A 15,554-nucleotide genomic window follows, 5' to 3' on the forward strand; every position below is an offset into this window, starting at 1 on the left:
TTTCTTCACTTAGTTCCAACCATCATATTCAAAAGTAACGGAGGAAATTGCTTTTTCTGCCCTACTTTCTATCTACTTTAAGGCTTTGCTAAAGCGCTAATCCCTAACAGGCATATAGCTTGCACTTTATTATAATTAGCTTGCACTTTATTATAATTATCAATACATAGGCAGGCTTTGATAACAGACAACACAATTTGTGAGAAACAGCACAGTGAATTCATACCTGCAAAATCAGCAAGAAAAGAAAGTAAGCATTGGCTATTCGCTGAAACTGTTCAAACAGGTTGAGAGGCAGGAAAGTGAAGAAGTTGTATTTTGATGTTTTAATTGAATTGCTCTGTAGGGAAACAAAGGCAAAAAAAATAGGATTGGTAAAACAGGAAACAAAAATTACAGCACAACCCATTTCAACTGTGTTTTTACTTGCTTATATTTAGCAATAGCATTGTTTCCAGCAGCAGCTCAAAAAACATTTCCTTTCCCCAATACAGTCATGCTGAGTTTGGATAAACAGACAGAATTCCTCAAGGAACTGGTGAAAACTTGATGCTCAGTTTACGCCAGTGCAATTCCAGATAGGCACAGGTACATGCATTCACTCACACACAGAGATGTATTTTCCTTTTATTATTCTTTCCACTTACGAGATACACAAAGAGAATTAAAAACTGTAGCCAGAACACAACTCAGATGTTAGCATTTTGTTGTTAGCATCAACAAAGCAGCGTTAGAAAATGCATGCTGTGTCAGTTATATATGTAACTTCTCCTGAGACTCCTAAGCATCATTCAAGTAGGCACCACATAGGAGCTATAGGTCTGCCCAGGAGCTGAATTTGATCTTAAAGCTTTTAAGCTGCTTCAGCAGCTTCTCACCCAGCAACCTGAAGAGGCTGCTTGTTTCTATTCCATAAAGATCACTTGAATGTGGTGTTGTGCAAAGAGCCACTAATACAAGAACTCAACTGCAACTTTGTTCCCTATTTCTACTTTCCTTTTTGAATTGCAGGCAGCCCCTCCAGCCACATGCCTTATGTCTTCTTCAAACCAGAGAAGAAAGACCAAAGATAGATATTACAAGTCTGCGCATTTTCTTCCCCAAAACTCACGGCATTCTGATAAAATTCTATCCACTCGTGGGACAGGCTCAAACCATCCTACTGAGCCCACCAGCTAGTTTTAGCTCAGATCTGTCTCCACTTGGTAGTGCTCTTTGCAGCTGCCCTAGGCTACACCCAGCTGCTGGAGCAGCCCACATCTCTCTGTGCCTCTCAGCAGCATGGTAGCCAAAGCAGCAGCAACTGCTGTTTCTAAATTACCTTTCCAGAATGGACCATACCAGAGATCTCACTGTGTTCAGGGCTGTAGCAACAACATGGGACCCTGGACTGAGGGTCTAGCAACACCCCAGAGATTTACTGTTATCAAACCTGACACTCAGTTGTTATATCAATAGGCCTGGGTCTGGAGGACTGTAAAAATACAAAGTCTTGAGGGCATAACAAAGTACAAAGGGATACACTGAGCAAAGATGGAGGCACAGTATGGGCACAGAGTCCTGACTCCAAGGACAGAAGGAGCTATGCACAGCTGGACAGGCAAATGTGACCCACAGGATTCTTCCTTAGCCTGAGGGCATGTTTGGATCATACTTTTCCCAGTGCTTCAGTGGAATGGCAACTACTTTCCTCCCTTCACTATTTGAGTGCACTGGATTTTTTGTATGAAGTTTATCAAGCACTCATCCACTCTGAACACACAAGCTACTAAATTTGAACTACCAACCACTTCCAGTTCATGCATTAGTCCAGGATCTCTACTCCTAAGCTGACTCACAGCCTGTTTCTGTCATTAAACCAATTATTTAGGCAATTCAACCAATTATTCAACATGACCACCATAAGATGTGCATGGCGGAAGCTATTCCATTTCAGGCAGTTACTGGATTCCTGGCTGTGTCCAGACCCAAAATACAACAGTCTTCAGCATTAATTTGATGTATTATCCCTTTGTACAAGCCAGTCAGTAAGTCTCTAAGAGAGCAGAAATGGAAATTTCCTTCATGGAAGTGCTAACCAAATCCTCCAGTTGACCACACTCCAGCAAGAAGAGATGTTTATCAGTGATCATCATTTAAACAATGCTGCCTGTTTCTTGGCATCATGTAGCCATCTCTGGGTGTGGTTAACTCTGCCGGTGATCTAAATGTTAGCAAACGTCACCACACATCTTTAAATTTGGTTTATTTCAAAGTTCCTAATATGTGCGGCACACAGGCTCCACAGACACTGCTAAAACACAAGCAATGAAAGAGCAGCATCCTCTGTAAACCCAAAATGTAGAGAATTAAATAACTTGCCTGACAAGTCAGTGTCCAGTGGACACACAGTCTGGCAGATTTTGTAATAAAACCTGGATCTAAAGAGGCTTCTTCCCTGCTAATCTGAAGAAAAATATCACTGTCACTTACTTTAAAAGGAGAAGACAGTAACTACAGGAAAAACTATGTACAGGGGACCTGACCTTCATGCGTCACCAGATTTTGGAGACAGTCACATACAATGTGAGAAAAACTACTCTGTAAACACTCACATAAAGTTTAAAAGACTTTGTCTGCAAAATCTCAGAGGTGGATAGGAAAAGAATGGGAGTGGTTTATTTCAATTCCTGCCTTCTATTTCTGACCATTAATTACGTCAAGAAAACCACTGAATGAACCAGACCCATTCATTTTGTTTCCTATTGCCATTAAGCATGTTAAAACCCCAAATATAACAGCTTCGAAATGCTTAAAAAGGACCAGGCCATCCTGCATTTTCTGCATAGTAGTTCAAGATCATGATACTGTTTGTCACACTCAGTCTTCTGGGATACTGGGACACTACAGAGAACAGGATGAGGATAGGTAGTATCACAGCCGATTACCTGTTTCAGAATCTATAAATAAAACCTAGCACCAAAAGCAAAAAATTACCCATAATCAGTAAGCAAATTTATAATTCAACAAGTAAACTTGTCCATGGCCCTTAGGGGCTATGGGAATATAAATATTAAATGATAAAGACAAGCTAGGGAAAACTTCAGCGTTTCCACTTCAAGGCTGTGAATTCCCATTTCAAGGATATGGTTGAAGCTCTCTGTAAGAAATCATTTCTGTTTTCATGCAATATGCCAGGGCTGTGTGCTCTGACAGCCCAGGCTCTCAGTTGACTAGAGGGAAATCTCAGCTGGCTTCTGCTCCTGATTTTTTCCCATTTCGTGATGCCTAGCACCACCATGTCCTTTCATTCATTCATACTAGAACCTTATTCTGGGATAGGAGGGGTACTAAAGAAACCTGCAGCACCACAGTGTGTTAAACAGTCCATACGCAGCCATCATTTCATAAGCAATGCCTCTAATACAACATCCTCCTTACCTCCCCCATGCTCTGTCTTCGGTGGGGGAGACGCCCATGTGAGAAGAGTGATGGAGAAGAAAAATCTTGGAAGAAGCAATTAAGTATTATGAGGACTTACAGGAGCTTCTCATTCTCCTACAGAATTATAAAAACTAAACATCCAAGAAAAGCAGCCCTATGTGCCACGTACAAAGATGGGAATCAGGAGCTTTACGTTTATTCCCAGTTCTGCCCTAGACTTCCTCTGTGACCCTGGATAGACCCTCTGTGTGTGCCTGTTTCCCTAAGCAGTAGGAATGACAGTGGTTGCCTACCTTTGGTTTGAAGATCTACAGATGCAAAGTTTGATATGAGAACAGCATTGTCTGTGGGTGATGGATTATTCTAATCTGCTCTTTTCAGGGGCTAGATTCACACCTCCTGGAAGTGTGACTCCACTGAAATGCTGTCCCCAAGAATAGTGCTTATAGCACCACAGTTAAACAAGTCCAGATCTGACTGATGAGCTGTTACTTCGGGGGTGTTTTCAGAATCCTGCCTGTGACGTCAGACCACAGGCAAATGCTCAGCAGATGGCTCCTACCTGTTCCTTGAACAAACAATATCCCCACCATAAAAGCCACTGGATACATGAGACACTGCTGCCTTTGTGGTCAGGTTACAGAGGCTAAAGGGTGATACTCAGGCAGGGCAGGGTACGGCAGGTAGGAGAGCAGTTGCCCATCTGAATTTATATTCCCAGATCAGCGACATATTAGTTTCTCGTAGCTGGACAAACTGTCTCAAAGCAAACCTTACAGCAAGCTTGGCTCTCCCACGGTGTTGTCCATGACATCTGGCAATTGCCCTGCTGCCAACGTAGTGCAAGGTACAAACCAGAAAAGCAGCTGAGAAACAGAAACAGCCTTCCCAGGTGCTTTGATAAAGCCTTGGAAGGCAAATGCTGGAGCTCAATTCAATGACATTTTGTTTAACTGCAGCAGTGCAATTTAAAAGCATGCAACTGCCATATGCAGAGCAATCTTGTTTGACTACAGCCCCAACTCAAGACAAGAGTGAGAAAAGCCCATAGGAATTAAATGGGGGTTCATCTGGTCCCCGTAAAGATTTCATCCTCATTCCCAGAAGTAAAAGGCTGGCATAACACCAGCAATAGAAAGATTCATATCTATTCCACACTCTTTTTTTTTTCTTTTTTCTTTTTTTTCATTAACAGCTTTGGGAATTTGTTACACATGGAACCCTTTGACCCCCTCTGCCTCTTGGCAGCAATAACGTAAAGAATTCCAGAATATAATCATACATAGGTATTCCAGGAAAATCTCTAGGAAAATATATTCACTGGGATTGCCTATGCTACTCCTTTCGGATGGAGTCATCCCCTTACAGAACTGTTAATCGGTGTCACCCCTGCACTGAGTATCCTTACTCTACTGGTGCAGAGGAATGCATGGAGGTAGAAGGGGGTGGCATCACTTGCCTGATGTCACATCATCACTTGCAGACAGGTGAAGAACTGGATATAAAAGCCTTGTTACCTGGTTGTCTGCTTTAACTACACTGCCTTCTCCTCCAGCTTAGTTCAGTACCTGAACAGAAGTTAAGGGCAGAACACTGCTGAACGATACAGAGAAAACAAACACCAAACCATGATCCCCTGGTCACTAAATTTTCACACGAGCAGGCTCCCAACCAGTGCAGTAGTTTTGTCTGCATAAGGATTCAGCTAAAATGAAGAGACAAGGACTTGGTCCATTGAAAGTCCATGGACTTCACTACAGTTCATGTCTGGGACAGCTCAGCCTTTCTGTGTCTTTCAGGGTCCTGAGGGCACTGACAGGTTTCAACTGCCCTAAGCTCACCTGGGAACTCCAACTACACCCCTGCCCATGGCCAAGGAGCTCCATTTAAGCTCAGGACTGGGCCTTCAGTCCTTGCCTGAACTATGTCATTGGTGTGCCTGTCTCCAGATCTGTGTCTGTCCTTGTTTCCTGGATGGACCTCAGACCTATGCTGCAGGTATCTTCTCTCCAGCCCTGCCTCTAGCCCTTTTACCTGCTGCTCCTGACTGGACTCCCTGAATGGCCCCTGGACATGGTTCATCACCTCCCCTTGCCTGAGACTGTCAGGATGGACCCTGCCACCAGCCACCCACCCTGCCCACCTTGATCAGATGCTGCAGGACTGTGCCCTGGTCATTGAGGGCACTACCTGCACTGGAGTCATCCTCAGCTCCCAGCTTGTCCCCTCTCATGCAGCATCCCTGCCCTTGCTGCTTTCTGGCAGTGCTTCCCCAGTGCAGCTGTTCTTTGGATTGCTCCAGGTAACATCTCCCTAGATGTGGAAAGACCACCGCAGGTTGCTGCTCTAGCTATTCATTCAGGAGTTACCCAGACCACTTTTCACATGATTAGACAATACTCCCTTCAGCCTTGGGTGTGAAGAACACTGGAAAGCATTTGCAGGCTCAGTATGGAATCAAATTGCTGCCATCAACCACACTGACAAGGGTCTCGGAGGATGACCCACCAGGTATCCTTTTCAGTCAGAGTACAGGAAATGGAGTTGAGTCTGAGCCCACTGTCTGAGCTCCTTGCTCTCATTATTTCAAAGAGATGAGATCCCAGCTGCTGCTCCAGCCCAGGGCAGTATCAGCCACAGAAAGTTATATGAATCGCTCTTATTTCACTAGAGAATTTATTAGGTGACCAAGGAAAATAAAAGCAGAGTCCAAGCAGCCCCCTCACTGCTGGCCCTGCAGAAAGGATGCTAGTTTGACCCTAGATCCTGATCCAAGATGAAATTTGTCTTTGACTCATGGGCCCTGCATTTCCTCTTCTATTGTCTGAAAGCCAATTTCAAAGTTGTTTTTGCAGCCCTTTGTGACGTCCCAGTGCAGCTGTGCTGAATTCCACCATGAAACTGAAGAAATAAAAGAGAATTTGAATAAGAGAAAACATGAAAAATCTACGGAAGAGATTTTCTTCTCCAGAGTGTCTGTAGACAGAGACATGCAGACATGGACCACCATGGCGATTCCACACTGGAGCAGTTGCCACTGTAGCTGTGTTGGGGACAGTGTGGCCACACTGAATTGGCTCACATAAGAATCTTAATTAAACTCCTTAAATCTCACTGGACCACATATGGCACCCTACTCTCCACTTTCTTTCAGCCTTTACACAGACAAATCTCTTACTGAAGTCAGGGAGAATCTGCCTGTCTGCAGTGTGAATAAACACAGGACTTGACCTTTCATTTTTACAGACCAATATTGAGTCCATTTTTGTGCTCAATTAAGTGCCTTTGCACATGTCACTCATTCACACTTGGGTTCTGACTCATTGCTAAGTACTCTTGGGAGCTGGTGAGTACCACATACCTTCACACTCAGTCCTTCTAGTTAACTGCACAGCACTTTGCTTTACGATCGAATTTATTTTTCTAAGCTACTGCATTCTTGCTGTGCAGTGTAAAGCCAAGGATGTTTGGGGCTGGACCAGTCTGAGAACTCCAGTTTCAGCATACACCAATGCTTTCACAGTAAGTCCAACTAAATCCACCAAAGTGCTTGCAGAGGATCGCTTCGAGTTGCTGCCATTAATCGCAGGCACCTCCTGTTCCTTAATCACAACAAAAATTGTCAGAAGATGTGTAAGGGGCGTTGTGCTTCTTCAGATAAGAAACACTTCCTTTCTAAGCAACACGTCCTGTTCTAAGCCTGCACTGTCTCCATTCACAAAGTTGGCAGAGACCACCTCAATCTTCCAGTCCATCTGTATGACACATTTCATAGCACTCTGTCCATGGGGACAGGCCTTCAGCTCTCAGAGAACTGCTGCCTCCCCTTGAGGCCTCTGCGTTAAGAAGATTTCCACTACGTGCAACTTCTGTCCTCTTCTTTACCTCACCAGCCCAGCTACTCACACACTGTCTATCCCTCCTGTCCTGCCATTGCTCAGCTCTTTCAGTGGCAGGAGCAATATCATAGTGGCACACTGTAGCTTGACCTCTTGCGTTATGTTCTGATGAACTCTGGAAGGGAATTTGCCTTCTGAAGTCTTCCACAAGCCCAAGCATGATGGATCTGAACACTTCCTTACATGACCTGGCAGACACCACTTTTCACAGTGCAGCATCATGTTTCTGCAAAGCTCGTTTGAGAATATTCAGGAGTTTTGCTTCATATCAGGAAGGACACCTTTCTGCAACTGCCAGAACGATGTTACGCACTACACACAATAGATTTTCTCAGCTCCTCACTTCTTCCTTTTCAAATATCCTGTAGACTTTGCACCATGAAGGAAAGATAACCACGAACTACTCAGGGCAATACACCTACCTCTGATTGTATGCTTCCACTTCCCTGTTCTCACTGAGCCTAAACAAGGATAAAGCATTTCTGCACCTTTGATCTATGCCAGCATAAAAGAAACTCTCTTTTTAGCGAAGGGCTCAAACCTGTACACCAGCTGTGACACACAGTCTGGCAGCAGTGGTAAGGCAATCCACTACACCTTTATTTGCATTTCCCTTTCTTTTTCTTATTGGCCTTCCTCAACAACTGCTTCACCCTGAAGAAACATTTACCCTCTCAGCTACCTTTGTTACAAGAACTTGTTCTATAGGTTTTACAGCTAACAAGACCATAAATTACTGAGTAAAGTGAACCTCACCCCTGTGATTTACACTGTCTAAAACAATTTCTAAGCTTTGTTATGTTGCTGTGTTTCCTTCCAGTTTCTGCCTTATATCCCTTTTATCTGGCTGGAATAACTATATAGTGCAAACTTCCTGGGACAAGAGGACAATCCTGCCTTGGGACAAGACTCTCAGGCACTCATGGATGAAAGGTGACCACCAAAAAACATCCAGTTCACTTTGCCAACAGATCAGCTACAATAAGACCTATAGTCAAAGCTGTGAGAATGGCAAGTGAGAATTTCTACCTCATGAAAAATTAAAATGTTCTGAAATTTTGGGTTATTCCAGTCCTGAAATCTAAAAATCACTTCTGATGTTCCTAAAACAAAATCGTTCAAAGGAACTCCCCAGTAAAACTGAAGGATGAGTTTCACCATTTCACCAGTACAGAGATGCACAAGACAAAAATTCACAATATTCATTTCAATATCAGTTGGCAGCTGCAAAGGCTTCAAAAGACTATAACTTCAGGATAGCCTCAACAGAGGGATTACCTTACTGTCAAGAAGCACAGGCCTACCAACTGAGCTGGCTCTCCTGCGTGCACAGCTTCAGCAAATGGTCCCCAAGCTTCAGAAATCAATTTACCCACATGGCTGCCTGGCATCAGTGCTTGGTAGACCTGGGTCACAGCCAGGCAGTGTAATGGTGCTTATTGGAGTCAGGGATTTCATGGCACAGTGTGAACCCAAGTAGGCTGTTAAGGAGCTGGAAATAAAAGCTGGCAGGAAGCCATGAAGGCCAGCTTCAAAACCTTCCTGCCAGAGAGGATTTCATAGCAAGAGCTGAGGAACTGACACATTTCCTTTCATGTTTTACTTTAAATGGAGCCACATTTTCAACAGAAAATTTCCAGCCAGGTTCCATTTTTGAAAGGCCTTGGAGCCTGATCCTGCAAACACTTTGACTCACACAGTTTTCTGGAAGTGTGTAAAGTTACTGTGTTATGCTCTTCCAGAATTAGATCTCTTTCAATTGCCCATTTGCAGGGCTGACTCCAAACACAGAGCTCCCTATGCCTGGTTCAGTAATGAAGCATCTCTCTGATGTGCCCTCTGGCAGAGTTCCCGCCATATTTTCACAGCATACAGCAACCTGCACAGTCCAGGTCTTTCTGTGAAGCCCAGGGAATTAATCTTCTCCATAAAGCGTAGACTTAAGCCCTTTGTTTGCAGAGTCATAGCTAGCATGTACTTACGTGAACCAGTTGAGACAACAAAATGAACATGAAGTGAAAGATCCTCACAATGTGAAGACATGAAGCAGATGTGACCACATCTGTGATTACAACTGCATTAAACAATGTATGCTGGTTACTTACAGCATATTCAAACTGTAGATTGAAGTCCCGGTTGTTTGCTTGAAGTTGTCTCTCTTCCTCTGTGGAGAAGAAGAAACACATCAGACTTCCGCACAGGAAGAGCTGATACACACTTGAAGATGAGCAAAATCCACATAGATAGGAATGAAGCAGCAGAAAAAGAAAGAAGATCTGCTAAGAGGTACTATCACGGATAATCTGTGCTCTGTGCTAAATGCCCCATTCCAGGGGACTGAAGAGGCTGGCGGCACTGACAGGGCAGCACTGCAAACTATTATGATAGTAATGTGAGCCCACACTCCAGCTCTCCCCCCACCCTCCACTTCACTGCAAAGGCAGCACTGCTTTAGCAGGTCACTCACCTGTTAGTTCTCCTGGGCAAGAATTATCACTTCATTAGTGGTGCTCGAAACCCCTGCCCTGTTCCACATCTTCTCCTGAAGTCTCTCTGTTGCCATGAACCTACTGTTAGTGCCCTTCATCCAAAACATATGTATGTCCTAGCATCATCCCACAGACAGGACATCACCACCACCACAAGGACAAAATCCAAGACCACTGGAAAGGATTTCAAGAGGTCATCAAATCTATGCTATACCTCAAGGCAAGGTCATGCCTGTCAGTCTCAATAAATGTCCTAGAAAGCTCCAGTGAGGGCTACTCTTCTGCTGTCTATTCTAGGACTGCAGTGTCCTTACCATGGGGAAGCTTTTTCCCATTCTCTAATATAAAACTTATTATTCAATTCAATTGACCTAGCATGGTCAAAAGTGCTCTTCTGCTCCCCCTTAGATTGCAGTTCCTTGTGCTACTTGCCAAGCACACAGAGCACAGATGGGTTTATTACATATCTGAAGGCTCTTATGCCTTACTCTAGTCTTCTCTTCCCTAGGCTAAACAACTCCAGTTTGTTCAGTTGCTTCTTATGGGTCAGTCAGTCAGAACTGGCATCACTCTTGCTATTCTCCAGTGGGCTTCCCAGTTAGTTTACTTCATTCTGGAAGCTCAGTGCCCAAACTGGGTCTTAGTTAGCAGCTGAAGGCTTACCAAAGCTGACCAGAGCACAAGGGACACTCCATCTACCTTGCAGGCAATACATATTTTACTTGCAATTCACCTATAAATAATTTAAATTCATATCCTTTTGCACCACCAGGACTCAGCTGACAGTGTTCCAGAATATGATCCGCTATAAACTCAGATCCTTTTTGGCAGAGCCAATGCCTCATCAAGATTTGCAAATCTTACATTTGCCCTTACTGAACTGCATCCAATTTTTTTCAGACTATTTCTCCAACTAGCCAATTCTAATCCTATGGTGTGCTTTTAACTACTATTTTTCAGTGTGCCTGTAGTTCCTGCCAGGGTGGTGCTATCTGCAGATTTAGTAAATGTGTTCTTTATTCTACCAGCCAAGCTGGAGGAGAAAATATTGAATGCCAGATCTAGGATACATCCCTGATGAATCCTGCGAGTTTGATAATGAATCATTGATAACTATTGTCAGTGTATTTTTTCTGAAAAGTTTGGCACTCACTCTGTGGTGATTTTATCTTGAGCATGTCTCTCAAGATACATGACAGCTGTCTATGGCTTCTTCCCTAGCCCTCAGGCCTGCCACTAATACAGAATTAATTTTGGCTTAATGGACTTTTTCTGAACTGCTGACTGTTAATCATCTCTTCCCTCCCCAACTACTTTGAAGTGGTTTGTTTGATTGTTTCAACATTTACCCAAGAAGCAAAGCCAATACATCTATAATTGCAGAGTTTTTCTTTTCCCCCTGTTTCAAGATAGATGTCCTAGAAAGCTCTTTTCCCAGTCTTCTGAACTTCGCCTGTCCATGCTCCAAAAACTCCCAAAGACAATATTGCTCCAGGCAGTTCTCTCACTACAAAATCAGCTTTGCCCAGTGAAATCAATAGAAAACATCTACCTTACCTAAATGACCTTTCTTCTCTATTCCAGCCAAAAGTTTCCCTCCCCCCTCCGTTGCTGGCAAGAAATGTATCAGATGTCTGACTAAAGCAAAAAAAAAAAAAAAAAAAAGAGGCAGATTTCTTAGCATTATTTGTGGAGCTTTTTTCTCTGAGTAGCAGACATAAATCTTCATTGATCTGCCTCTTACTAGAAGGGTTACAGTACCCTAGAGAACCCACGGTTACAGAACAAATTTTATTGCCCTCTATGCCCTTGATAGCTTTTTTATCACTTTGTGCTTTTGCCATACAGTTTGTCCTGGATGAAGCAGCCTGCTGTGCAACTTCTATAGGAATCCTTCTTCTGTCTGGGGTGAATGAAGAGCTTGAGATTTAGCCATTTTATTTGCCCTTCCGAACCTTTCTCTGCAACATGATAGCTTGCAATTATGCCCTTAATATAATTTATTTAAGGAAATGACAGCTCTGCTTAATTCTTCCCCTGCCCCAGATTTCCTTCCCATGAAATATTAGTTACCAGTTCTCCATATTTACTGAAGATTTCCTTCTTGAAGTCCATTTTAAACACTTTCCTGTTGTCACTTTTTCCTCTCCTAAATATCATAATATGACTTCATCTCTCTAGTTCCAAAAAATTGTCCACCTCTGTATGGAAGGGTTGTACCAACTCACTGCAAGAACGTGCTGAACAGATCATGTTCCCGCACGTTCCTTTCTAGCTGTAGCTCTGCACAGTCAGAATTGTCCGTTACCACCGTGCCCTGTATTTCAGATAACCATACTAATTGTTCACAAAAGACTGTCCTTCCTGGTTTGCTATGTCTATGCTCTTTACCCTTGTATTACTACTCAGAGAAGAGATTCGCTATTTTGTTCATTTCTTTCTACATGCTAGATATCAGAGCACATGAACATACAAGGAAAACATCTCTTCCCTTTCCAGAATAAGCTCTGTTCTTTTATATTAATGTAATAGCCTCATGAATTAGCCCATCACATGTCTGTTATACCTATTAAATGATTTATTAAGACATCTAGTTCTTCCTGTTTATCCACTCTTGCATTAGCTAATATCTAAGCTATTCAATGCATTAAACTGCTATCCTTCCTCCTTTCCCTCCAGTACCCCTATAAATAACACTGCATCCCTAATTTTTAAGCCTTTTTCCAGGTCGCTTTTTTTTTTTTTTTTAATGTCTGTCTGTAGGCTGTTGTCATCAGGCCCTCCAATTACTTACTTAAAGCCCTCTTTACTGTGTTAGCAGGTGAATGTGCTTTCCCTTTTTTTCAGGCATATCTAGTCAGACATTTTCAAATCAGTTCCCATCTGCCTTGGCTAGGTGATTCGGACCAGCACAGAGGCTTCATTCAAGATCATCAGAGTGCTTAATTCCTTTCCCGCTTTCCTCAGACACATTTTTCTCCTCTTTCACAATGGGGAGAACAATATACAGAAAGATCAGGGTAACTTGTCCAGTGTCTGAAAGGAAAACAGAAGCAGAGCTCAGAAGGTCTGGGCTTGCAGAGCTTTAACTATTGTGTTACATTCCCCTTCAGGTATTTTCTTGAGTAACCAATATTATTAAAAAAGATGACAGATACAGTTATTTGTTAAAAACAGAACTTCCCTATGCTCACAGATTTCCTCCTGTACAGTAAATGCTACTCCAGTCCTCTCCCCAGGGACTCCAAGTATAGTCCCAGCATAAAATCCACAAAACAGTAAATGGCTTCAAAGTAGATAGGATTAGACAACAAAACTTTGAAAAATCTATCAGCTTGTAGAAGTGCACTAGCAGAGCTCGTGCTAGGCTGGGGGACAGAGAGAAAACCCTGCTCTTGGCTGTCAAAGAGCAGAGGCAGAGCCGTTCAAACATGCCACGCGCTTACACAGAGGAGTTCAAACAGGCGAAGCATTTTTTCCCCTTTTCTCAGGCTGCCGCCCAGCATCACACAATCCCCTCTATACAACTAGGTAAGAAGCACCTGAACGGTGCACCAGCACCAGGATGTCTAGGATAACCTATTCCCAAAGGCCCCAGATAGCCATGACCCTGGGTTCAAAACTGTCCGGAAATTCTCTAGCCTGCCCTAGCAAATCCACCCTGAACACCAGGAATCTTCTCCTGGAGACCTGAGCTCTTAATGGTCATCAGCCTTCTGAGAGGTGGCATTCCTGATGGCCAAGATCTGAGGCAACTTTCTAATGACAAGATTTTCCTTATCCTTACTGGAAATAACAGCGAATACCTTTGTTAAAGCAAGAACAGCCACAACAAATTGCAAAGAGTGCCTCATCCAACACGGTCAGCAAGCAAAACTCTCTCCTCTAACCACACAAAAGGAGAAGCACCACTGACCACATGCACAGGGCAGCACTCTCCCAGTGGTTTTATTTTTACCAGCGGAGAACAGCGAGGCCCTCCTGCTGCGATTCTGAAACAAGCAGTTCTGAACTATGATAGATCAGACATCTCTTTTATTTGTTTCTGTAACAGTTTGGACAGAAATGAAGCCTCTTGGATAAGCGCTATAAACAAAGAGCTGGAGAAACCCTACCATTACCTCAGCTATGCCTGGAAACCACAGCTCAAAATATTTTGGCTGTAGATCCAAGCACTCATGTCTTATCATGCACTGTTAATTCTGGACGCATTGAGGAAAAAGGGAGGGGAAAAATGAAGGGTTAGCAGATGAGAGTTTTTTCAATTCTTGAAACTTTATCATCTCTAAGCAACTCATATTAAACCTTCTGCTTCTGCAAACTGTAGTCACAAATCACTGGAAAGAAGGAATGAGATTTGTGCTCCAAATTATCATTTCACTGCCACTGAAAACTATTTTAAATTTTTCGTCAGTGGAAACTCAGCATACACAAATATGGCCTAGTGCCCAGTTCTTGGTCTAACCACTGAGACCAAGTCACTGGGAAAGTGGCTGTTTTCTCAAGCAGACAGATTGAGGAGCTAAACCACAGAATAACATCTGGATCGAATAATGTTAAACCCATGCCAAAAATCAGCTATAAATGTAACTGGCCAGCCCCCCAGGCTTCTGCATTTAGGACAGTTGTATGGAAAAGTCCTGCAAAAGGTTAGATTCAAGATCTGGTCAGAGATCCTGGAAATTTGCTTCTGGTTTATGCTAAGCAGCATATGCCAAGAGAAATGCTTTGAACAGGCCATTGGAAAAGGTTTGCAGATATTAGGCTTTGTGGCTTCAAGGAGCAGGAGGTTAAGATCTGCTTGGTCTTGCCAAGTTATATACAAACTAGGGCCTGATACCTCTTGCATGAAATGAACACAGCCCAATTAGGGGAGTGCCAGAGTAACCAAGCCTGACAACAGTGTAGAGACAACACACATACACACTCAAAAAAAAAAAAAATCTCTGCCCCGCCCTTTAAACAAGCAACCTCAAGAGCATGAAAATTGCACTGAATCAGCTACAAATGGTGGCATCAAGGAGCTGGGCTCATCTGTTCAGTTTTCCTTGCAGAGGGGCTCTTAGCAAAGCATACCAATACCAAGATGTGAACGCTGGGCTCTGTAGCACTGTTCTTCTGCTCCCAGGAGCACATGTCTGACCTTCCCGAGCCCATCCTTCAAGCAGCAGTAATTCATGCCTCCCCCATACCCATCAGGCTACAAGCAGCCTCACAAGGCCTCCACCATGCAGCACATTTTTGTTTCAAATTTCACAGATGAGCCTCTTTCCAGCATGTCCCATCTCCACGCTACATTTGTGGATCCTACTTTCAGGCACCTCATCTGCTGTTGGGGCACCATGTGATCCAGCTTTCTGTACCACCTCTCAGTGATGGCAGAAGTGCCACTGTGCATCTGGCACACAGGAGATCACCCACCTCTTCACAGGCAGAGAACTATCCCTTATTTCTGGTCTGTGCCCAACCATTACTCCATGTGGGCAAATAACTGAAATCTGCCACAGTGTGCTGGTACCTCTGTCACCCACACCCAAAAAAAGAAAATTACGGTGTCAACCAAAGGACAACTCCATGGGAGAGGGCAAGTCATTATATACTGTATTAGGGAATTTAAATTGTTACTCCTAGGGAAGTTGTTATGCAAGCTATTAGCCAAAATCTCCCTTCACATTAGAGCAATAACTGCTCCCTTTTGCAATCATAAGTGATAAAGGAATCAGGCAGCAAGTTTCTTGATTTG

The 15,554-nt window shown here is 43.4% G+C and overlaps 1 protein-coding gene across 4 annotated transcripts in view; it reads right to left on the minus strand.

Moving 5' to 3' along the window:
- The window catches only part of LOC112988025 (phospholipid-transporting ATPase ID-like), an 86,505-nt gene that overhangs the window by 45,620 nt on the left and 25,331 nt on the right, over nt 1-15,554 (minus strand). For all 4 annotated transcript variants that reach the window (XM_026108221.2, XM_026108220.2, XM_026108222.2 and 1 more), the window contains 2 exons: nt 9,428-9,486; nt 227-340 (listed from right to left, as the gene is read on the minus strand). In XM_026108221.2, coding sequence (XP_025964006.2) covers nt 227-340; nt 9,428-9,486 — 173 coding nt within the window. The remainder of the gene's footprint in view (nt 1-226; nt 341-9,427; nt 9,487-15,554) is intronic.

This window comes from Dromaius novaehollandiae, chromosome Z (genome assembly GCF_036370855.1).
Source record: "Dromaius novaehollandiae isolate bDroNov1 chromosome Z, bDroNov1.hap1, whole genome shotgun sequence".
Lineage (NCBI taxonomy): Eukaryota > Metazoa > Chordata > Aves > Casuariiformes > Dromaiidae > Dromaius > Dromaius novaehollandiae.